Source organism: Gavia stellata, chromosome 10 (genome assembly GCF_030936135.1).
Source record: "Gavia stellata isolate bGavSte3 chromosome 10, bGavSte3.hap2, whole genome shotgun sequence".
Taxonomy (NCBI): Eukaryota; Metazoa; Chordata; class Aves; order Gaviiformes; family Gaviidae; genus Gavia; species Gavia stellata.
In genome coordinates this window covers 7,256,658-7,270,816 of record NC_082603.1, presented here as the reverse complement: position 1 = coordinate 7,270,816, position 14,159 = coordinate 7,256,658, and the positions used below count along the sequence as shown (strand labels likewise).

General features: G+C 53.7%; 1 protein-coding gene across 2 annotated transcripts in view; it reads right to left on the bottom strand.

Moving 5' to 3' along the window:
- Positions 1-3,145: 3,145 nt before the first annotated feature.
- Positions 3,146-14,159, bottom strand: part of PBX1 (PBX homeobox 1) — a 135,533-nt gene continuing 124,519 nt past the window's right edge. For both annotated transcript variants that reach the window (XM_059821805.1, XM_059821806.1), the window contains exon 9: positions 3,146-7,993. In XM_059821805.1, coding sequence (XP_059677788.1) covers positions 7,901-7,993 — 93 coding nt within the window. In that variant the 3' untranslated portion in view covers positions 3,146-7,900. The remainder of the gene's footprint in view (positions 7,994-14,159) is intronic.

Sequence of the window (14,159 nt, the reverse complement as noted above, 5' to 3'; positions counted from 1 at the left end):
GGGGGACGGAGACTTGCCTCCGAATGAGAAGCTGCCAATAAACCCCTCCTGTAATTTGCACCTTTGGAAGGCGACAGCAGCCATGCGGCCCCTCTGTCATTTGCATTTTTAATTAGCTGGGCTCTCCCAGTGCCTCTCAGCTGCCCTGCCCTGGGGCCAGCGATGGCTGCTTGCAGATGGGGTTGATCTGGGGGGGTGAATGAAGCATTTTAGTGGCCCACAAGATGGGCGATCTGGCAAGGAGGTGATGGCATTCCTCTTTTTTTCTGTTTTTTTGATATATATTTCTTCTGCTTGGCCTTGGTCCAGCCCTGCCTCTGTGCCATCATCACCCATGGCCATGCAGAGGCAGTGCCCATCCATCCCCACCCTCTGGGCTCCTTCCTCGCCATCCTCCTCCTCTTTCAACACTGAGCACCCCTGCACCACCATCCCTGGGTTCCCCCTTCCTGCACAGCCCCCGGAGCAACACTGCCGCTCTGGCACCTCGAACAGCCAGCATGCAGAAGGACGCCGCAATTCCCATATAAAGCTATTAAAACTCTACCTCATTAGCAATAATTAAAAGGTGTAGCACATGTTCCCAATTGCTCATGCCTGCAGGCAGGGGCATTTTTATTTTATTTTATTAAGTTAAAATGTATTTATTGTATTTTATTATGTTATTTTTTATGTTATTTTAATTTACTTTATTTTTATTTTATTTATTTATTTTATTTTATTTTATTTTATTTTATTTTATTCTATTCTATTCTACTCTATTTTACTTTATTTATTTATTTATTTATTTTTATTTTCTAGGCTCCTTCACCCACCATGCCCAAAGGATGGGCAGTGTCACCCCTCCACGCCATGCCCACGGTGCCAGCAGAGGAGAGACCCAGGGACAGCCACCACCCCCCTGCCCACCTGGAGGTTGGCGGGGGGGGGCTGCCTGCATCCAAGGCACAGTGAAATATTTTACTACGAAGCAGAATGACTTCAAAGACTGATGGGCTGACTTGCGAGACCCACTCACATTTATGGAGGTCGTAAGTTATAGACTCCCGGTGAACTGGAGAAAAACATAACCCTCGCCTTTTATAGGCGAAATTTCCTGCCGTATATTAAACTCGCCAGCAAACGGACGGGGGCTTTACTGCAAACTATAACTTTAATGCCTCCCAACCCCTCGGTTAGTTTGGGAGGATTGTTAATACCCGGGGTGGGGTTCGCCAGCCCCTGCACACGGGGACTTTGCCGCCGTGGTGGCCCTTGGCTGGAGCTCCTGGCACGGGGCTGGGTAGGAGCGGGCAGGCAGGATGGGGGGACCCCACCCTGGCAGGGACCGGGGGATGCTGGCAGCTGCCTATGGGGAGAAAAAGCTGCGAGAGGCATTGCACGGGGCCAGGGCACGCCGCAGGGAGCTTGGGAGGGAGCTGGCATGTCCCCGAGCATCGGCATGTCACCCACCCGTGGGTTTCTGCTCACCGAAAGCCTTTTGCAGCTTCTGCCGTGGGGTCCTGTCCACACTGTGTCTTTTTTCCCACTTCTTGGTCTAAAATACTATAACGTGAAATGGGAAAAGCGCAGGGGCCTGCCCTCAGGGTTTGCTCTCGCCCAAGGCTGGACTTTGTTGCCCAAAATAAAAAAAAAAAAATCTCCCATTGATAAGTGAGTGGTGGGGAGAAGGATGGGCAGCACCAGCAGAAGGAAAAGGTATAGATGCAGCGAGGGGGAAGGAGATGAAAGCAAGGAAAACACAAACAATCCCATTTGGTTCACGTGGATTTGGTTTCTCTTCCAGCCACCAGCAGCTATAGAGCGAGGGAGGGTGCTGCACCCAGCACGGCTCCTCCGCCCGCCCCCCAACACGCTGGGAGGCTGCATCTGCCCTTTTCCCACCTTAAAATCATCGCTTTTTTGCAGGGAGGGGGAAAGACTTGAGGTGGGAGAGGTGCGCCATGCTCAAACCCACCCCAGCACCCAAAGGCTGGGTGCCAGGACCCCCCCAGCCCACACAGCATCCCATCACCTCCCAGCACCACCTCCTGCCGCCTGCCTTTTTGGGGCGACTTTTCTCATCGGGGCCCGGTGAGACTTAGCATTTCTCTGTTTGGAGCCAGGATGAACATTTATTAAAATTAAACAGCTGGGAGCAAGATGATATTTAAACTGGTATTAGGAGAGCACCGTTGGAGGGAGATAATTCCTGGGGCGGTCTGGCAGCGTGGCGGCCGGGGGGCTCCTCGGGTCTCCTGCCGGAGAGCGATACAGTTAATTTGCAGCTGGAGCTGGAGGCTGGCCTGCGCTGATATTGCCGTGTTATTTAGAAGAGAAAGGTCAGGCTGGAGATTGAATAATCATTGACAAGAAATGCATGGGGGAGCAGGGCAGCAGCTCCAGCATCCTTGTGCCACCTCCCCTGGGGCTTCTTTCCCTCCGCCTCGGTCCCCGTGGGGTGTCCGAGGGGTTTGTGGCAGGGATCCTGCTCGCCTTTCTCCCGCTTGGGAGCCGGGGAATCACAGCCACTCTCTCCGGCCGCCCCCTTTTTCATCGAATACCTCCATCTCTGGGGACGTGGCAGAGCTGTCCTGGTTTTCATCCCACGTACAGACTCTTTTAAATTGCAAATTATTCTTGAATTTAAAATTACTTTTTGCTCAGAAACGTTTTCAGAATTTTTCTTTTTTTAAACTGAAAGCCCAGGGCAAACACAAGAAACCACCAACCCTTCCCCTGCTCCCCAGCCCTGCCCCATCCCAGGGTGTGATAAAGAAAAGCCCCATCCTAGCTTTTTTGGAAAGAAATGCACTAAAAATCCAAAAAAGCAGCTAACAAGCAATGAAAATGAAAGATTGAAAATCCAGGTGTCCAGAAGCACCCACCTCCCCTGCCCAGGGAAACTGAGGCACGGGGGGAGGAGGCACCGGGACCAGCCGGGATGCTGCGCATCAGCCCTGAACTGCATCCCTCCGGTTCCCCAGCTCCCACCACCACGAGTAGGACCAAGTGGGGGGGCTATTGCCTTGCTCACCCCCTCCACTGCACCCCAAACCCTTCCTGCCCATGGGGGAAACCCCCAGGGCATCTCGCTTTCCTCCCAAAAAATACGCCAGGTTTGGTTTCAGGTTTTTTTTTTTTGTTTTTTTTTTTTTTTTTTGCAACAAAAGAAACTATTTATTTGGAATATGCATTACCAGTACAAATCAGGAAACTGTAAAACCTACACCTTGTTAGTATCGTCATAGAACATAAAAGTCTCAATTGGGATCAGAAAGACAGAGGCCTTTTTTTTTTTTTTCTTTACAGAAGCAGAAAAGCTTAAAGTTTCAAAACCAGGTCGGAACAGAGTGTCTTTTTTTTTTTTTAGGGTTTTTCTTTTTTTTCTTTTAATATTTGGAATCCATTAGGAAGAGAAAAAAAAGATGGGGGGGAAAAAATAGAAAAGAAAAAGCAACTCAGAACAACTGGATCATCTTTACAAGGGACAGAAAGGGCTTTGCAAGAACAAAAAAAGCAAACCAACAAAACCAACCCCCCAGGCAACGTCTGATTTACGTCTTAATAATAATAATAATAATAATAAAGGTGTATGAAAACAAAAGGACTCCAGGAAACCTTGGGATTAAAAATAACACCCCAAACCCTAAACCGTTCAGTGATGTGAAAAGCTCAGGTTTTTTGGGGAGGGGGGGTGTTGTAGAGGAGGGAAACTGTTTTAAGAGCAAACTAAAGCAATGCCAACCGGCATCTTCCTCAGTGCTTCTCTGGAGCCACCAAGATTTTGGGCTGTATTTGGGGGCATTTTGGTGGTGTCCCACCCTGGCTGGGGGGCTGCCACATCCCCTCCCTTGTCCCTCATCCTTCCCAGCGCCCCTGCGCAGCCGGGGCTTGGGGCCAGGCTGTGAGAGCCCATCCTCAACAAGGTCCATGGTCGAAAAGCGGTTGGTGCCTTTCTTGCTCCGAACCCATCATTTTTGGGCCAAGAGCTGCGGTTGGGCTGATGGGTGCCTCCAAGCCAGGGCTCTTGCAGCGAACCCTCGGGGCAAGGGTGCCGCTGGAGTTCGGGGCAGAGCATAAGGGCATTGAAGCCCGCTGCTGCTTATGCATTTTGGGGAGGACTCAGGACCTTTCAGCACTTCCAGGCAGCTCAGCATCGCCCCCAGGCACGGAGACCCACAGGGGCTCAGCACCCGACTCCCCGTCACCCCTCGGCATCTCCTCCCCATCACCCCTCGGGATTACATCCCTCTCCGGAGACATAATCCCCCTGCTCAGCCCCAGAGCAGCCACCCAAGGACCTTCTGGGGTTGGGTGTCAAAATGAATGGGGACCTCCCTGGAGAAGAGAAACACACCCCCCCCAAAAAACCACCACCATCACTTTTCACATCACTCGGGTCACAGCTCACAAGCTCAGGGCAAGTGGCAAGGCCGTTGTCTCGGACAGGACAAAATAAACTCAGCATCATCACCAAAGCCCCCCCTCCCCTCCCAAATAATGCCAAAAAAATAAAATAAAAGGTAATTTCTGGGTCTCAACGTTAAGAAACATAAAGTGTTAGACTGTACCTATTAATGCTCACTATTCCAACCATTTTTTTTTCCTTTTTAAAGTTTTACAAAATGAATTACCGTCACTTTTTAAACATTGTGTAAGAAGAAATGAATGTGCACAACTCTACACTTTTCTAGCATTCTTGAACTAATTCACAAATGCGAGAAAATGGAAAAAAAACCCAAACCATGGGAAAAGCAAACAAACAAAAAGAAAAAGATGAATGTAGGTAGTTTGATGTTATAAACTATACAGGAATGAAGCGCTTGTTGCCACAGAAAGAACAGGGATGGGACCTTCCCCCTGTTCAATTTTGCGTGCTAAGAGGGTCATTTTTTATTCTTTTATTATAAACACTATTAAATTCCGACTGCGTTTTTGGTTTTTTTTTTTCCTTTATCTGAATATACAAGAACATTCATTATCAAATGTTCGTTATCATCAATACTACAAAGAACGAGACACAAATCGCAAGAAACAATGGAAAATGTTAATAAAGCTGAAAGAATCGTCGAGTTTTTTTTGTGATTTTTTTTGTTTTTATTTTTTTTGAGTTTCTGCAGGTTTTTTTGTTTGTTTTTTGTTTTTTTGTTTTGTTTTTTTGGTATCGAAGTCAGGTTTTTCTGGGCAGAAAAAAAATAATTAAGAAAAAAAAAGAAAAGAAGAAAAAAACCCACAACACTCGGGGTTGGCGGGGGGGGGGAGGCGGAAAGGGGAGGAGAAACAAAACCCAAAAATAAAAAGCAAAGAAAAAGGCAAGCGAGCAGCTATGCCAACATGAACCGGAGGGACCAACCGGGGAACCCAGGAGGTGATCTGCAAAGTACCGTGGAGGAGCGAGTGCCCTGCCCGGGCAGGGGGTGCGGGCAGGAGGGGCAGCGGCTGCAGGGCAGGGGAAGGCAGCCCCGGCACGCCGCGGCGGTGGGCAGCAGCTGGTTTCGGCTCATCCCTGGTTGGTTTCCAAGAGGTACCGTGGCATTCCCGCAGGTACGGCACTGCTGCCGCTCCGGAGAACAGACCTGGCCCGGTCTTGCGTCCCTGAAACGCTTTGCCAGAACGGTTTCACGTAAAATAAGCTGTAAATGGTTAAAAGGGTGCAGTAGGGATGGCCACGGGAGGAGGAGGAGGAGAGCGGGAAGGTACAGGTACAGGGCTAGGGAAGATGGGCAGCACCTCCTAACCATCCTTGCAAGGAACCAGCTTTCTTGTTGCTCTTAACGTATTCCCAGCTGGGAGGCAGCCCTAGACCTCGCACATCGCATCACGCCCTTGCAGCACGGTCCCCAGCCCCAGGCACGGATGCGAAAGGAGGAGCAGAACGTGTCTCACCACTCGAAACCCAAGAACTAAGCAAGGAGCAGCTTGTGCCATTTCTTGTCCACTTTTCACGTCCTGCTCTGATCCCACCAGCTCAGAAACAGAAAATCCACTGAATTGGGACTTTTGATATTAGGGGGAAGGTCACAAATTTCAGAGCAGGTGTTTTGGAGCCTTCTGGGCTTGTTCCCCAGGGAAAGGCAGGCTTCACCTCCACTTCAGGCAAGCTACGCTGCTGGCCCCGTGCTGCGAGGTGACAGCATGTTGGAGCCACGGGCACGTCCTTTTTCCAGCAAAAGGGTGGAAATTTTTCTGGCAGAGCTTTAATTTTAAACACTTCCTGCTTAATGCTGCTCTGCGCTGGCAGTTCCCATCTCAATAAGGCTGGCACCGGCACGGGCAGGGTGGGGATGGACGTGCAAGAGCATGAGATGTGGCCAAGAGGTATTAGGCTCCATCACAAGGTGCCAGACATGCTGCACCCGCACCGGTCCCCACGACACCCAGGGTCTTGCTGCAGGCCGGCTCAGCTGGAAGAACCGGTGGCCGAAAGTACCGCCCTGGCACGAAGCTCAGCCCGCTGCCCAGGGCAAACCAGTGCCTCCGCACCCCACTCTTCAACAAAAGCCGCGTCCTCCCAGCATCGGCTGCCCGAAGGGGTGTTTCAGCAGGATGAAGCCTTGCTTACCACCCATCACCACTTGTCCGAAAAGCGGACCAGAAACCCCACAAGTGCTCCTGCGACTTGGGATGCCACTCCCAGGATAAAACCAGCAGCGTCAGTTGAAAGACATCCCCAAGCAGGGCAGCCACCCGTCTTGCAGAGCCTTCACCCTCAAGCAAACCTGTTGCATTAACCGTTACCAAAAGCACCCGATACGCTCACCCCACCACATCCAGCCCCTGCGATCCCACTGCCTGTCCCTCGCTGCCTGCCTGGCAGGGCTTTGGGAAAGCAGTGGGTGCCACCAACCTCTGTGGGTCCTGTTGGCACTGGGGAACCCACCTCCTCCTCTGCCGCAGCGCGGCACGCTCCTGAAAACATAAGCCAACACCCCGTGATGCTCTCCTGGCCAGAGAAAACTCCACTGCCGGCCTCCCTCAGTGCTGTGTGAAAACTGCCGGGGTCCCGTCAATCACCTACGCCTGACCCCCTACAACACTGCCGAGGTGCTCAGCGCCTTCGTCATCAGCGATGGCCGTTTCTCGTCCATCTCTCTCTCCTTTCCTTCCCTCCTCTCCTCCTCTTCAACAGCAGGCAGGGAGGATGGTGGGGTTTCACGGCTCATCCGGCTTTGGGATGTACAGTGGAGCAGGGCAGGGACCAGGAAGAGTCATTGGTTTCCCGAGGCTGGGAATGGGCCGGTACCTTTTGGAAGCGAAGGAGAGCACGCCGGCTCCTTCTCCTAGGTGCAGGGGGGGCTGCGTCCACCTGCCCCGTCACCGGCAGCGCCTGAGGGACAGCTCACCAAAGCAGGGCTGGGCGGGGGGAGGCGATGCACTGGCTGCAGCCAGGGCTGGCGGAGGCGGAGACGAGGCGGCAGCAGGGCTGCGGTGGCGGTGGCGTTTCCCTACGGAGAGGTAGCGTGAGAGAGGGGGGGCAAGGGGGGCTGCCTGCTAGTAAAGGAGCGAGACGCGACTGAGGTACGTTTGTGGCTCCTCAGAAAGATGCCCAGCGCGAGGCCGTACACTGCTTTGGGGTTGTTTTGTGTGGCGGCAGTTGATTTTTGCTTTTCCTCCTTAAAATCCTTCTACCTGTCGATACATCCTTCGGTGGGAAAGGGTGTGGGGAAGGGAGTGGTGTTGTGGCGGTGGCAGGGAGGGGGACAGCGGCTTCTACCCAGAAAAGAAAGGGAAGAGAGTATAAAGAAGTGTCCAGATTGGCTGAAAAAAGCATCCCGACGAAGAGAAGAGAAGAGAAGGAGTCTTCTTGTGTGTGCTGATTGGGTTCACCTCCAGTCTGACTGCTGCGGTGTTAGGAGAGGCCCCCTCCCCTCCCGCCCCGCCGGGGCCGGCTCAGCCAGGGATGCAATTTGCTGGGAGATCAGTTGGAGGTATCAGAGTGAACGCTGCCAGGGCCTTCTGTGGGGGAGGTCACCGACGACGGGGTAGTAGCGTCTTGCCAACCTCCATTAGCCTGAGGGAAGGGAGACGGAGAGGTAAGTCACACAACGGCATGCCCAGCCCTACCCAAGCCACCCATCCGCCCTTGGACCCCCCTGCTTCTCCCTCGGCAGGGGCCGATGTAAGGAGGCAGTCGTCCCCTCCGGCTCCCCCATCCCACCACGGACTGCAGGGCTCCATCAGTGGGATGGGGCCAGAAAAAAATCTGTCGAAAACAGGGGTTTTGACAAATTGCAAGTGCTCATGGTAATTCCGTCCTTCAAAAAACTAAGTTTTTCTGCAGAAACCCTGAATTCTGGCTGTTTGGATTTTTTTTTTTTTACCCCCAAATAGGACCCTTCCCCATATGGAAGGAGGAAAATAGCAAACACCTCACTCCAGAACCCCCACCCTGGAATGTCATCTGGACCCAGGTGCTATGAACGTGCAGACCAAGCGATGGGTCCCAAGGGACCTCTGAGCCGTGCCGTGTCCCCAGCATCGCTCCACATACCCTCTTGCTGCCTTTCCCGGCACCCCTCCTCCTGCGCGGACCCTGTGCAGGGGGAAGCCATCAGCACCAAGCCTTGTCGTGGGGACGTCACGCTGCCCACACACCTCTCCTGCCACCCTGAAGGCTGCGTTCAGGGATTTGGGCCACCTCTCTGCTCCCAAGAGCCTTCCCCTTTGCAGTAAAACCACAAACAAATTTCTGCCACCCCGGGGCTGGTCCTCCACGCTCCCCATCACCCCTCCTCGAGGGACCCCAAGCCACAGCGTTATGGAGGTGCCACCACCATACCCATCCAAGGGTTCGTACAGCAAAGCAGGGTGGGCAACTTGTTTCTCCTCCTAAAAACAGACGCAGAGCCAAATTCTCCAGCCTCCCGAGAGCAGAGCTACCAGAGGGGCCTGGCTGCCGCAGGCAGGGGCCAGCAGTGTACAGAAGCTGCTCCTCTGCGGCTGCCATCCCCTTTGGAGAGGAGCAGATGTCACACCCAACCTCCTCTGCTCGCTCTGACATTGATTCAGTGCTCAGCTAATTAATCCTTCCCAACTCCTGCCCGTATCTGAGCGTCAGACATGCCCAGGCTGCTTTGCCCTCTCCGGCTGCCCGTCCCGCTGCCTCCAGCGCAGGGCATCCATCACTGCCCCCGTCAGCCCCCACTTGCCACGACCCCACAGACCCCCAAAGTGGGGTAGGGGTAGGAAAAGCCTCATCGCTCTGAGGTGCCGAGCAGCCATCCGGGACTCGCCGTCAGGTTGTCCACACTGCTGACCAGCTCCTGCCTGCTCGAGAGGCAGCCGAGATAGGAGCAAAGAGCTGACCATGGGTGAGCCAGGGGAACCCATGTTTTGAGGGATGAAATCACCTCGCAGCGGGACATGCACAAAGCAGAAAAGAGAGAGGTGTGCGCACACACACAAAGGGCTTGTGCGTTCTTCCATGCGCACATGGGTTCAGGCAACAGCAAGGAGGACAGGAATCGCGACCTGAGCTTGCTAGCGGGTTAGCAAACCCTGCTCCACTTCACCTTGGTTGCAAGCATGAAACCAGACTATGCACGAACAGTAACAGCCCCGCGTGCCCTCCGCCTCCAGAGACCTCACCATGCCCACTGCCCCCACCAGCTTCCATCCACAGCCAGGCCCGGGCCCGCTGTCCCTGCGCTCCCCGAGAGTCAATATCCACCCTTACACGTCTTGGACCGCTGCAAGAGGCAGCAATTACTGTAGATTATCAGCCCGACAATGACAGGCCGCGTAAAGAGAGACACAGAGCCAACTCCACCGCCCCGAGACTGGCATATTCAAGTACACTTAGGACATTAATAGCAATTTACGTGCCATCAGTGAGAGAGAACCACAATAGCTGTGCTGGCAGCCTCTTATTACCAAGCCTGTTATTTGTTGGAGTTACAAGCTATAATCACAACAGAAACTTTCAAAACCCTTATCTTCCGTGACGCACCAAATCTATTTCAGAGCCGTAATTGCTATGTCACCGGAGAGTTTGCTGCTTAATGCACTCAGATGCCATTTAGTGTTTGCAGGGTCATTACGGCGAGCAGGAGGGGGGAAAGCAGAGGGGGCCGCGCAGAGCAGGCCTCCGTCCCTATTGTGCTCAACTATTTTTAGCGAGGCTTTTGCGTGCCAGCCGCAGCTGGAAGGAGCGAGAGGGAGAGCGTCTTGCAGACACCGGCTGCGGGGCCTCGGTGTTTAACGCCCTGCCCCCCAAAATGCTGGGGAGCCCCACTGCACTTGAGATCGGGAATCAGCCTTCATGTGTTGCAGGAGTTTGTGCTGCCGATGACCACCTCGGTCGCATCCAGTGGGAAGCCAAGAGGGTGCTGGGGAGAGGCCGACCGGATCGGGGCACCCTCCACAGACCCCACGCCCTCCTGCTCCCCCAGCCTGGGAAGGCCTCAAGTTATGGGTCAAGCGACGGAAAGGAGGCCCCAAGGTTGGCCATGACTTTAGCATCTTGATGCCATCCTTTGGTATGAACAAGCCCTCCATGAGGAGGCCAGATCCTTCCCCAGGCAGAGGGCACATAGGTACCATCCACACTCATCCCTCCTTCCCTGGAGTTCCCCCCACTGCTGCATGGACCAAGCCACGTGCAGGGTGCATCCAATTCCATCCAGCTGGCCCTGCCTTTTTCCGAAGCAAGGAGATCCCTTGGGATCTCCGTCAAAGATGAGGGAGTCTTCTGAGGAGGCTGCTGCTCCTTGCAGACCCTCTGAGGAGCCCCTGCACACATCTGTGACTCCTTCAGGATGGGCAGAAGCCAAAGACAGAGAGATGGTCTCCAGGACATCTCCTCATATGTCACCTTCTGGTGCCAATGCACAGGCAAGGCCTTAGTGACTGTCCAAGTGGTGGAGCCCCGGTGATGGACTGCTTGAAGCAACTGGTTTTGGTGCCCGTTTCCACAGGTCTCACAGCATTTTTGTCACCTCCAGCAAGTCTGGTTGGCTCTCCGCCCGGGCCTCCTACGTGGGGCTGGGAGATGACTTTCTGACGACTTTTAAAGGCGCCTTCTGCTTTGCATGGAGGCGGTCTCGACATCCCACCTTCTGTGACCAAATCCTTGTCCCACCATCGATGGGGCAGGGTGTCAGGTCAGCCTCCAAACATGCCAGATGATACCAACAAGACTGACAGACGGACAGTAGCCTCAAAGAGGTTTCAGACCTCTGAGCTTTTAAGAGCTGGTATCAGGGTCTCCTTATGATACACACTGAAGCTCTTATTACACACCAGAGAATCCAGCTTTGTCTGGCCACCACTTTCCAAGGGTCAGGGTGGTAGTCTTCAGGACACACCAAAGCATCCCTGATGGATGGAGCTCAGGCACTGAAGCCCTGCCAGACCAACTTCCATATCCCAGCTCGTGATCGTCAACCGTAGCTTGCTGAGGAACAGAGCAACGACTTTCTTTAAGGCTCAAATTCTTAGAGAAAAGCATCTCAGCACAAGCAAGGAGCTCTCACCTCCTCCAGGTTCCAGTGCCCAGTGATCCTTGCTGACAAGAGTGGATGCAAAAGTCAACGGCACAACCTGCCACTGACCACCACCATCACGGTCACACACACTGCTCTGTAAACAGGGACAGCTCTGCACAACAGCGGTTTTAAATCAAAAACCTTGCTCTCTGATGAACTTTAAAAACAGCCCCTCATTTTAGACTTTGAAATGATCTATAAATCAAATTAAATCAAGTCCAAAAATAAATTTCTGAAAGGGTTTGTCTTTAAGATGACTATAACTCATGCATTCATTAGCAGATGGGGGAACTGAAACACTGTGGATTTACGGGCACGGGGCAGCAGCAGGAAGGGTGATGTTTTGGGTTGGGACCCTCCAGAGGGTGATGGCAATAAAGATCTAACTCCTACTAGAACCCACCAGAACCTGGCTATCTAAATGCTTTGAAACCCCTAGCCTTGGGGACCTCTGGCTGGGTACACATGCGGACCCCCCCAAACAAGCATCGCCCGGAGGGACCACACTTAACACCTCTCACTAAACGGTACAAAACCCCTCAACCTCAAAGCTTGCAAAAAGGGCTGGATCAGGCCCCAAACATCACCTTGTTTCAGGTGGGGGGGGTCCTTCCTTCCCAAGGCCGGGTAGCCTCAAGACGGCTCCTGCCTCTACCACCCCTCCATCACCAAGAGCATCCCCATCCCTTGCCGGGACTGGCGCTGCCTGACGCTGTCTCCACCTGTGGAGGAGAAGGCGGCTGTTCTCGCTTTGCCTCAGCGATCGCTGCAGGTCATGGAGATTGCAACGGCCGGGACATCGCCCATTATCCTGCTAACGATGCAGAACCAACTCCAGCCCTTTTCGCCCCGCAGAACGGTCTGTCAGCCGTCGAGCAGCAGAGCCACGGAGGGAACGGGGCTTTGGGTAGATTCTTGTTCTCAGCTGTCATGACTTAGACGCATTTAAAAACTCATCCTCCATCAAGGAAGGCAAACCCCGAGCGCTGTCTCCGCTGCCAAGGTTTGCAGCGGTGGAGCTGGGCAACCTGCTGCTGACTTCCCAGCCCTGACAAGCTCCGGGGATGACTTAACTTCAGCCCCGTGCAGACAACTTTGTGACAGGGCTCTTGACTAGGTTTCGGCTCATCTCCTTCCAGCAGCTCACGGGGATGCTTGGGTGATGCAGGGATGGCAGCTTTCTGTGTCACTAGCAGCTTTTCTCTGCATCCCACTGCCCTTCCTTGGCATTAAAGATCTCAGGGGAGAGGCAGGGAAACCCTGCCTGCTACAAGACAGCCACCCTGCCTGCACTGAGCAGCTCCCCAAGACCTTGCCCAGGACCAACGCTTCCCAGAGGGCAGCCACTCTTCAGGGTAGACAAACTGGAGTCCATCAAGGGACCCAGCTGGATGGGAAGTCATTAAGTGACAATAAAAGCTACAGGCAGGACCATGCTGCCTGGGATACGGAGGAAGCAAAACATTTGGGGACAGAGAGACAACCCAGAAGATGCTTTCTAAACTATCTGGTCAGCTCTGGACTCCCTGCCTTGCTCCCCAGGCCTACCAGGAGCTTTATGGGGAAACAAGGAGTCACCCCCAAACCCGGGTGGTCCCTTTGCCCACTTGCCACCCTGCCCCTCTCCGAACAACATCCAATTTGGGCCAATTTGGGCTCCTGCCCTCCCTGAAAAACTAGCCTGAGCCATCAGATGCCACCATGCCAGATCCCCGTTTGGGAAGTGCAGGGGGGACGGCTGAGCCCCTACTGCTTTCGGCTCACCAATTCCCAGTGCTGCTCGTGGTTAACACTGGTTCTCCCATTACTATAGCCAGAAACACCAGCCCAGCTCTCCTTGTCCTATTTGGCTTTCGAGTTTCCACTACCTCTTTCTTTTCCTCTCCCCCATTGCCCCCTCCCTGCCTTGTAATCCCCGGCAGCAAACCCCGCTCCCCCCCCCCCCCAAATTTTGGCTTAACCCAGCCCACTGTTATTTTCCAAGCCAACTGGAACCATAATCAGCTCAGCCTCTTTCCTTGGGGGTATTTTAATTTATACAAAAGTATCATCTCTTATCATGATCAGCCTGCGATTCATTTACTCTCTAAGTATTAAAAAGCCAGAAAGGGAATAAATTCAGTGCACGGAGAAATTAATGCGGAACGATAGGCTCTTTCATGTGGCATTTCCAAGTGCCGTTTTTGCAACGGGCTTATGTAATGAGACATAATTATCTGCACATGTTCAATTACATTACTTCACAAATCCTCCCTGGCTCTGCCTCCTGACGTCAAGCCGCCCGCTAAGCCCCAGCGCCCGCAGGAGAGGGGAGCGCAGCCCCCCGTCCCACCACTCCCCTCTCCCTGCACCCTCTCCCCATGCCAGCGGTGGCCGCTCACATGCCGATGGCCCAAAGATGGTCACGCACAAGGTGACAAATGGCACAAGCCTTGTCCGGGAGGGTGACGGGACTGGACGGTGCACCCCGCTGGGGTGCTTGGCTGCAGGACCTGCACCTGGAGGGCCATCACCTTTCTGCCCATCCCGAGACCACCACACTTTCAACCTTCAGCCTCCTCGATGGGGACTGCGGCAGCCAGCCACGTCCAGGGCCAGCTGTCCCCTCCTCCATGCTACCCCGGACACCACCGCCACCACCCACTTGGCGCTCACAGCCTCCTTTTCCAGGCCGCCCTCTTCTCCCAGCTT